At 37.7% G+C, this 10,142-nt stretch overlaps 1 protein-coding gene across 3 annotated transcripts in view; it reads left to right on the top strand.

The window, feature by feature from the left end:
• katnb1 (katanin p80 (WD repeat containing) subunit B 1) overlaps positions 1-7,075 on the top strand; it is a 51,041-nt gene extending 43,966 nt beyond the window's left edge. For all 3 annotated transcript variants that reach the window (XM_036586947.1, XM_036586944.1, XM_036586946.1), the window contains 9 exons: positions 2,722-2,873; positions 2,989-3,039; positions 3,128-3,183; positions 3,265-3,477; positions 3,605-3,754; positions 3,852-3,928; positions 4,062-4,136; positions 6,334-6,450; positions 6,709-7,075. In XM_036586947.1, the coding sequence (XP_036442840.1) occupies positions 2,722-2,873; positions 2,989-3,039; positions 3,128-3,183; positions 3,265-3,477; positions 3,605-3,754; positions 3,852-3,928; positions 4,062-4,136; positions 6,334-6,450; positions 6,709-6,841 (1,024 nt within the window). In that variant the 3' untranslated portion in view covers positions 6,842-7,075. The remainder of the gene's footprint in view (positions 1-2,721; positions 2,874-2,988; positions 3,040-3,127; positions 3,184-3,264; positions 3,478-3,604; positions 3,755-3,851; positions 3,929-4,061; positions 4,137-6,333; positions 6,451-6,708) is intronic.
• The last annotated feature ends 3,067 nt before the right edge of the window (positions 7,076-10,142 follow it).

Raw genomic sequence — 10,142 nt, forward strand, 5'->3', positions numbered from 1 at the left:
TAATGATTTAACGGTTGAGGTACATTGCACACATTTACACTAACAGCTACATAATTCTGCATAGGTTACTCAGTCTGATATAGCTATCTGCGACTACTAAAAAATATATACTGATACTTGCTCTTGGTCTGGAAAAAATGGTATCGATACATCCCTAACCAGTAGCATTCCTACCTTGCTTGCATTGTGAAATTAACTTGCTGACTAACATGAAACGATATACTGCACTTTGTTTTTTTTTTCCCTTGAGAGTGTGAACTGACACTAGCTGTTTTGTCTGCTACAGTTTAGTGTTTAAATATTAGCGGGTATTTACAAAGTGGGCTTAAAGGGTGCACGGTCATGGCTAAACTTTTCAGGGAAATTCTGATTTTTGAAATTCCGCCTCCAGAGATGTTCTGTGGATCTGAATGTGTAATGCGTGTGTAGGTTGCAGCGCAATAAGCAAGTTTTGGAAATTACAGGAAAATTGTAACACTGTGGTTCACGTGTATGTATTGAACTGTAGTGGATGTACTGAACGCTTCCTTAACATACCGTGTATTGCTGCATCCCTACTTGTTCCCCGATGTTAGCAATCTAGCTAGTATCACTGTCATGTGTCACAATCATGTGGAAGCACATAGCAGTTTGGCCATGATTTATTTCTAGGTGTTAAAAATGCATAACTTTGTATTGCTTGGAAGAGTGTTTAACACTGTGTAATGCTAGTAATCTAAGCTGCTAGTCTGCTCTTTTCATGCAAAATGTGATGGCTAAACATTTTTTTTCTTAAATATTAAGACAGATTGCCTTTCACAATGTAAACTTAAAGCCATGTCATCTGCTGTTTCATGGTCTTGTTTTGTCTACACAGTATAACACAGTAATAGAACAATGCTGAGTGACATGCATCCAACAATACTGATAAAAGTGAAATTCTGAGTGGCACTCATAAAGCACTGCTGGGTCACCAACTGGTGACATGGGTGTGTGCCCCTTCAATAAAAAGCAATGGCTGACACATCCTGTGTGTGATAGCCTTAAGGATAATGTTATAACATAATAGCTTATAAGCATGTAGAAGGACAGTAAGGGTTAATAAGTAAGCGTGTTGGCCGTTACACCAGTATTGTTGCCAGTACTCTAATCTCATACCGTCTAGTCGACAAACATCAAGAATGATATTTCCACAATGAGAAATGTAATTTAAATGTAATGAAACAGGTAAAAAAGAAATTCTTAAAAAAAAAAGGTATACACTTGAAGAGTTTGTTTGCAAAAACAGATTTCCATTTTAATGAATTTTTATGAATCATTTTCAATTATTTAAAATCATAAATCAAGTTTTTTATGCATTCCAGGTATTATCAATCATACTGCAATTGGGCAAAGTAAAATAACACACACACACACTATATATATATATATATATATATATATATATATATATATGTGTATGTATGTGTGTGTGTGTGTGTGTGTGTGTGTATTTTTTATTTTTTTTCATGTAAAAAGTGTTTTTGGTAAAATTAGTTTTTCATGCTTCAGAGTTAAACAAAGCCATTTAATGGATACAACTTTCTTATAAGTGCAATATTTAACATTCTTTAACATAACACAAGTAGGTAAAGTGCTGAATATTGCAACAACAACTCATTTATGGGGAATATTAAACATCTATAAGATCATACTTTAGAAAATGCCAAAGCTGAATCTCAAATGGCTCACTGCTACCTATATAGTGCACTATGCAAGTTATGAAATTTTGGCTTTTACACCCAAATATTGAAGTTTTTCCAGTATGGAATTTTGCATACATGGCTGAATCCAAAGTGTTTTTTTGTTAGACATACTGTGCTCTGTTTAGATGTAGTAGCCATTATTTTAAGACCTATGTACTGCTTTTTGCAGGGGGAAGGGAGCCATTTTAGATTCCGCCTACAAATGCTTGCAACTGTGATGCGTTACCTGACCCGAATACTGCAGACTGATTTATTGGGTTCTACTCAAGAACAGCGCTGGCACGTGACTGCCAAGGCACTGCTAGTTCACATTTTACAGCAAAAACAAAGGACAATAATGGCTTTTGTGATTAAAACGTAGAGTTTGGAATGTGCTGTGATAAGAATAACTCATGACAGTCAGCTTGTTTATTTAAAGGATGGCATTTATAGTTTTTTTGCAAATTAACTCTTGATTTGTGTTGCACTTTTTATTGGAGATGTTATTACAGAGTGTCTTTATAGAAATCCCACAGTGTCCAGGAAAAAAAAGAGCATAAAGAAGAAACTTTGAGAGGAACAAAGACTCAAAAAAGGAGCCACTCCTCCTGTGCGTGACATCAAATAGCAAAATTACAATAACAATGAGAGTTAAGAAAACAATAAATAAATAAATTAACTGAGCCTAAACATTAACAATTAGCATTCAACTCAGCCAGTGCATACTTGTAAGTAATGTTAAATCTATCTATGGTTCTCTGAAAAATACTGAAAATCTGGTGGACTAGCAACTGAGGTAAATATATTGAAGCTGCCATATTCGTTTAAATTTAGATGTTTGTTTGTAAGCTTTGAAATAGAGGTTTGAGATGTACTGTCTTGTTTTCCATCTGATGGTTTCACAGATTTTATACTTTGCTTTATACTAAACAGAGCTCATTTCAGAAGTCTCTTAGTCATATGCACATCTTTTTGCTGAAGTTTTTTTTTTTTATAGTTTGTGCATATGTGTATGTAGAATGAAACAGAATTCAGATGCAGACAGGCGCAGTCCAGAGGGGGAGAGGCGTAGTCCAAGCAGTGAGGACGAGCATGATGACAAGGAGAGCAGTGCAGAAATCACAAACCCTGATGATTACAAAGAAATCTTTCAGCCTCGCAACGCTATCTGTGAGACATAATAACATACATTTACATTTATGTTACATTGTGTGTTCTTATGTACATTTTTAACAATCTTTATCTCACTCTGTCTGTCTCTACCCATCTCTCTTGTTCTATTCAGTACGCACTCCTCCCAAAAGAAGTGAGCCCTTCCCTGCAACAGTTGAAGATGGTGAATGTCTTTTTATACATGTGTGAATTTTAATTTGCACAGTGTATTTATGATGATTGGAGAAAAGGACATTCTGTATTTCTTTTAGAGTGCTTTCCTGTGAAGCCCTGTGCAGCTGCAGAGATTACTCCAGTACATGACAAAGTATGTGCTTCCAGTAACTTAGTGTGAAAATGTTTTCTTTTTGTGCTTTGTTTTATGATTTGTTTGTATTTGCTTCTACAGTCCAAGGCTCCAAATGTCTCCTCCACTCCTATCCTGAGAGTGGAGCCCACAGTGGTGGCCTCTGCGCCATCACATCCTATTTCTGTGGTAACTGCATCTCTCGCACTGCCTTCAAGGCGTATTATAACTACATCCAAACCCAAATTAAGTCCAGCAGTTATCCCCTCCACACGCAATGAGCCGGTTGGGCTTAATGTAGGAGATTTCTTAATAGTGAGTACAATGTTCAGTTTAATGTAAGATTTTGACCTGCTTTACTGGATTCTGTTTTGTGTTTTGGTAACCATACGCTGGCCTTCATGCGTGCCTGAACAACTTTGTGTGTGTGTTTGTGTAATAGCCTGCACGAAGTGGCAAGACAAGTGTCACAGGAGATGAAGAGGCATTGGCTCAGATCAGAAAAGGGCACGAAACTATGTGTGTGATGTTGACCAGCCGATACAAAAACCTTGACACAGTACGTGCTGTCTGGGCTGCTGGTGACATCAAGGTAAAAATTTAACAACTATTCAACAACAACGTTGATATAAGTACAAGGGGATCTGTGATTTGCTAACAGGAATGGCTTTATGCCCTCCAAACTGCAGACTTCACTTGACTCTGCTGTTTCCATGAATGATCTCTCCATTGTGGTGGACATTCTCAACATTGTCAACCTCAAACCGTAAGTATATATGCCCACATCCACAGAGACAGTAATGAAAAGTCACCTAGTGTGAGCTATCCTAATAATCTACTAAGTACAAAAAATTAGGAAAGTTAATAAAACTGGACACCTGGTATATCGGTACTTTTAGATCACTTTGGAAACTGGACACTTGCACCACCATCTTGCCTCAGATTGAAGAGCTGCTGCAGAGTAAATATGAGAGGTGAGTGATGGCTCATGCAAAAGACTGCTTGAAGTCACAGCGATGACCTCTTAGGCCTGGGACACACCTAGCCTATGCTTAAGAACTAGCACCAACTATGTCTGACTAATGACCGTCTTCCATCAGCTTATTTCTCATCAGAAAAGAATATATTTTTGAATGTATTATAAGCTTCAAATGTCTGTATTTGAAGTAGAAGTACTTAAAGGTGAACATTTATACATTAAACAGTGAATTAAAATGCATGGTCAAATGTTCATAGTTATAATGACAAGAAATACCTGAAATAAGTGAGTATCCCATGTTTTATTTTATGTTAATGTGTTATGAGATCATCTTCAAAACTCCTGTGCGCCCATTTTATTTATAGTAAATTAAATTTCTCTTGCTGGCAATGATAATGACACATTACTCGTTTAAATATTTGCACATTTGAAGAGCAAAAATACTACTGCTAAAACTTCACTACTGTAGAAAATTAGGCTATTCTCTGTGTCTTCTTGAGAGTGCTGTCTTTCTTGCTTTTGATTCTTTCTTCCTTCGCCCTCTTTTATGGCTGATGCTGATTCAACGTGTTCAGTTGGCTGAAAGTGCTGTTGAGGACCGCCTAGAGCCAAAGCTGCCATACACACTGCATTGACTATGTCCGTCGGTGATCCACCAATGGCCTGACAGTGTCCAGCGGCCGAAAGTTGGCTCTGTTAGTGCGTTCCATTTTGGAGGCAGCCACCTAACTGGTCATTGCATTCAAAGGCACCTCTCTTGTTGGGTAGCATTTTAACTGGAAAGGAATCTTAGCATTCAGGACAGTGCTTCAGAACCATCATACATCATAACTGCGGGTAAACAGATAGAACGTGTACAGCGCAATCTCTGATTAGCTTACACTCACCTCAATGTATAAGGATGGCTCCCGAACCTGCAGCAGCTGTTTTCCTGCATTGACACTGCTGCAGAAATTTGTGAATGAAGAACAGGCTGCTTTGAGTCGTATCTGTTATATACTCAACTCTGTGTCCCAGATAAATACAGATACAGATAGCTGGCTAATATGCATTTTATTTGATGCATTCTCATCTGATTTATGAGCTCTTAGCCTGAAATTTAGCTGTCAACATTCACCTAACACTGATGTGACTGTGGTAAGCATAGCGATACTAGACAAGCAGAGCAGGCAAAAATAAGCATTTGTGGTATTTGTTTTTAAAAAAGTAGTTTATTTCTGAACTTATACATCATCCAGTAAGTTAAAGTATTTGTCATGATTGAGGGAGAATGTCAGTCTATAGCGCTGTTAGCCTAATATGCTGGGCAAGTGGGCTGCTTTCAGTCATTGAGCGCAGTTTTCTCCCTGTAACCGCTTCTCTTCCTCAGCCCCTCAGCCAGCGCCTCTCCATTGCTGTAATGTTAGTCCCTGAGGACAGAAAAAAATCTCTGCATATAGAATCAAACTGATAATTATTTAAATACAAAAAGCACTACTAAACAGTAAACAACCAATATTTTAAAGTGGTCTGTCTCTCATTTTGAAAAGCCAGCACGTTTACACAGCTAGCCCGCTAGCTAAGTTAACTAAAATTAGCTTCACCTAACACTAATGGGTTACAAACGCAGCCTGTCAGGTCACGTTAGACAAGCGAACTGCCAAAATTTTACCAATTTCTAGAGATGTACAAACACACATGTTAAATACTTTACACAAATACAACAAATCAATCAAAACAGGAAAGACAGAAGTCAAGAAATAACTTATATTTGTAAACTTCTCGGTTGGCAGAAACAGCCACTTCATCTGCCATGTTTATCAAGCTGAAGCGATAGGACTCTCGGCCGGTGAGCTGGTGAACTGTATTTTGGGATTTCCTTTGCTGAGAAGGATACACGCAATGCTGCCTTCAGATTTGGTCAAAATAAGGCGGCTGCCTTATGCTGCCCTCCAAATGGGACAGCCTTAGTCTCGGGAGCATGCAAATGCCGCCTGCTTAGACAGCTGCCTCCCGACTGGAATGCACCATGTGTGTTCCGAGCCTTTGACTGTGAAGGTCATAACTGGACACAGTTGTGGTTGTTTTAACTCTTTATGCCAGCGTATTGAGTTTGAAATGAAAGAAAAATGAGCCAGAACAGCAAAAACACACTCTTATTTCTTAGGGACCTCACTGTAGGTATAGTGATCTTTTTCTCTCTCTCTTCCTAGTTATGTGCAAACTGGATATTTGTCTTTGAAACTGATTCTGAAGCGCTTTTGGCCATTGATCTCAGACACACTGACTGCTCCTCCATCTGTTGGAGTGGACATTACACGAGAAGAGAGGTGATGAACATGTATAACATGCGTACAGGGGTGCACAGTTTGGGTCATGGAGGTCTGGTGTCCAGTACAGTTGGTGATTGGCCAGGATATTGGGTGTGTTTGCAGAAGGAACGGGTACCAATACCAAACTGTGCTGGACACTGGCACTCCAGGACAGGAGCTGTACACCCCTGCTATATGTGTGTGAGGTTGTATGTGTGTTTTTGTGTTCACATAATCTTTGCATATTGATGTGCAAAATTGTTCTCTAATTTACAGGCATCAGAAGTGCAAGGCTTGCTATAAGCAGCTGAAAAACCTCAGTAATGTAGTCAAGAACCGGGCAGAGCAAGTAGGTCGCCATGGCAGCATGTTTAAAGAACTGCAGCTACTGATGGCCCCATTGGACTAATAACACACACATTTCTTAATCATACACATGAAGCTTGGTCTGAATAAATACTGGGTAAAGGCATTGATTTCTGTGTGTGACCAGTCATTAAAGATTTAATGACTAACCATAAACAGCCTATGTGTCTCCAGGCTACAGGCAACAATCCTTAAAAGTAAAAAATACCCCTCAAATAAATTTACAATGTTGAGATGTAGAAATGTTCTTTCCCAATAAAATACATCCTTGATCATTTTTTCATTTGTGGTTCATAAACAAACATGATAGTACACCCACCATGCAACATGTTAGATGTTGTATAAGATTTTAAAATAGCCATATAATGTGGAAATACTTTTTGTTGGAAATGAAAATGACTGGTTTAGGGTCAGTTGCTATATACATATGAATGACAAAGGAAAAAACATGAAACAACGACTGGAGAAACTGAGTGCATATTTTTCCTGACAGGTGTACTGCATGATACAATTAAGCAATTAACATCATTCCATGTTTGGTGACATAAAAATGCTGAGAAGGCCCACTTGATCTTAATTTTGGATCAAGATGGTAAGAGGAAAAGTTACTGTTGTCGCAAAAAGTAAGCAGCTTATTCCTAAAACTTAAAAAATTAAAGCAAAAATCAGAACTCTAGGATTGGTAGGAAAGGCAGCAACTGGCCAACTCAGAAAACTCGCACCTTTTATACTTTCCTCGGGGCAAGGGGGGCTTGCACCTGGCACCCCCTTGTCCCTCCTAATTATGTTATCTCTTTTCTGATTTCCAACCCAAAAGAAACATTTTTTTTTTTTTAAAAATAGCTGTAAGTCAAACAGGCCAAGGCCACTATCTGTCTTTGGCCTTACAAACTCAGTCTCTCTATGTATGTGTGTTCTCCCCCTTAGGGACATCTTAATACTGATAAGGAATAAGCAGATAGCTTTAATACTGATAAAGGATAAGCAGATGTCATCCCAAGCGTGTGCCGACCCTGGGAAAATCTTACTTGGCACACATCGCTCATTACCTGCAACATTCTCATGATCACACTGGCACACTCCCACTGGGAGAAAACTGCACACAGAGAGAGAGTGAGAGAGAGACACAGTACTAATATAATATGAGAAAAAGACACACAATACAGCATTAGTATAATATGATTAATTATGATTGAAATCTATTGATTAAAATAATTTTGATATTACAAAAGAGTTAGTAGTTTATTAAATTCTGATTAAGATCATTATTGTGAAAAGTCATATAGTATTAAAATTCTCTTTCAAATTACTTTGAAAGAAAGTTAATTATTAGGGCACAGATGGCAGCAGTTTAGCAAAGACTGCTCAACTGGCTAGTGTTTCACTAGAAACAGTGACTAAACTGTCTGCACTTAGATCTATGGGAAACGCATTAGTAAATTGGGTTGGAAATTGTGATTAAAAATGACTGTGACACTGGTGGATTAGTGAGATGTGTAAGGAAAAACAGAAGAGCAGCTGTTCCTCAGGGGAGTGAGAATGTCAGTGTGGAACATGATCAGACTATTGGCACTGGTCTACAGAGATGTGGGGGAAAAGACATGCATGGTCAAATGACTTGTGTTTCTGGGCAAGGGGAAGAGAAGAGCTCTCCATCAGCCTGGGAGGCAGCTGACGGACAGAGGCACCTAAGAATCATCACAAAACTGTCAGAAGAAGAGCTTCTTCAGAAAAAGCTACACTAATTAGTCTGGCTGATGCAGGGAGGAGTGCTATCTCACTTGCTGACTGGAGATATGGAGCAGTTAAAGAAACTTTAGTCTCGCTGTTGGAAATAACTACTGATTTGCAATGATTAGATAAAGATGTCCAATAAAGTAGTGTCTGCTGTGTTTAATGATGATACAGCTAACAAGCACTAATTTTTTAACAATGTTAAAAGGACATACAGCAAACTGTTTGGAATCTGTTCTGTTTAGAGAACTAATATAGAAAAATTGTTATACCTGGTTCAAGGCAATATGTGGCCCCTAACAATTATTATTATTTCAGGAAAAAGTTAAACTTGGTTATATTTAGGTTTCGCCTTTTAAATTAGTTGTGCTCTCAACGAGGGTTTTTTTTCTCTTTTCTTGACTGTTTTTTCTTTTTTCTGATTGTCAAGTGGAAGAAGTATGTACTGAAATAGATTATACACCCTGCATGGCTGCAGAATACAATTGGCAGTCCCCAGCTCAGATGCTTACACAAGTAATCTGGCCACTCCTAGTCATAGATGTTACTCCCCACATTTAGCAACAGTGAGAGAGACCTTAAGTTGTGGGTTGACAGAGTGGAAATATATATAATTAACCAGAGAAAATCATGGGATTCAAGTAGTGAGTTGTGTATGTCGGCTCTACATAGTACAAATAAAAGGAAGAACATACTACACTCAAAAAAATGACTCTTTGAATTTACTTAATTTTTTTTTCGTCAAAGTGTTGCACGAAATTAAATTAAATCTACATTCAGATATGTAATTTGATCAGTAATTTGCAGGATTTACTTCAATATCTTGAGTAACTTTAACTAAAATGAATCATGTTCTTTCTACTTAAGCAAATTATGTAGATTGTTATAAATACAATTTTTTTTAGTTAAAACAACTCAAATTTGATGCCTTTCTGATGACATTTGCTCATTGCTTGTAAGTTTTGTCAGCTTAAATATATTTTGTAAAATTTTCTTGAAGTGTAATTTTAACTAAATTTAAACATGTTCATGCTATTTCATTAAATTATGTAGATTGTTAAATAACTTTTTCGTAAAACTACTAAATTCTGATGTATTTCCAAATTCATTGTTTATTATGTACAACAGCTTAATTATATCACAGAGCATTTATTAATGTACAATTTTAAATGTTAATTTTCACAAATAAACTTCAACTACACTTATTAATGTTCCATCTATTTAAACACATGGTCAAGACAATGACTATCATGAGTAAGTAAGTAAGTAAGTAAGTAAAGTGTATTTATATAGCGCTTTTTACAACAGGTGTTGTCACAAAGCAGCTTTACAAGGAAATGAACATTACAAAAAGAAATCCGGGTCCGAGCCCCCACGAGCAAGCCAGTGGCGACAGTGGCAAGGAAAAACTCCCTAAGAAACAGGAAGAAACCTTGAGAGGAACCAGGACTCAGAAGGGGAACCCATCCTCCTCTGGTCGACACCGGATAGTAAACATTGTTAGTATAAAGTATTATAGTACAAAAACAGGGTAACGGTGAAGGAAACAATTCATTTGAATAGTTCAGTTCATGCTGCAGCAGCGGCAGCAGCATCAGCATCAGTGGGGT

Source organism: Colossoma macropomum, unplaced genomic scaffold, assembly GCF_904425465.1.
Source record: "Colossoma macropomum unplaced genomic scaffold, Colossoma_macropomum, whole genome shotgun sequence".
NCBI classification, from domain to species: domain Eukaryota; kingdom Metazoa; phylum Chordata; class Actinopteri; order Characiformes; family Serrasalmidae; genus Colossoma; species Colossoma macropomum.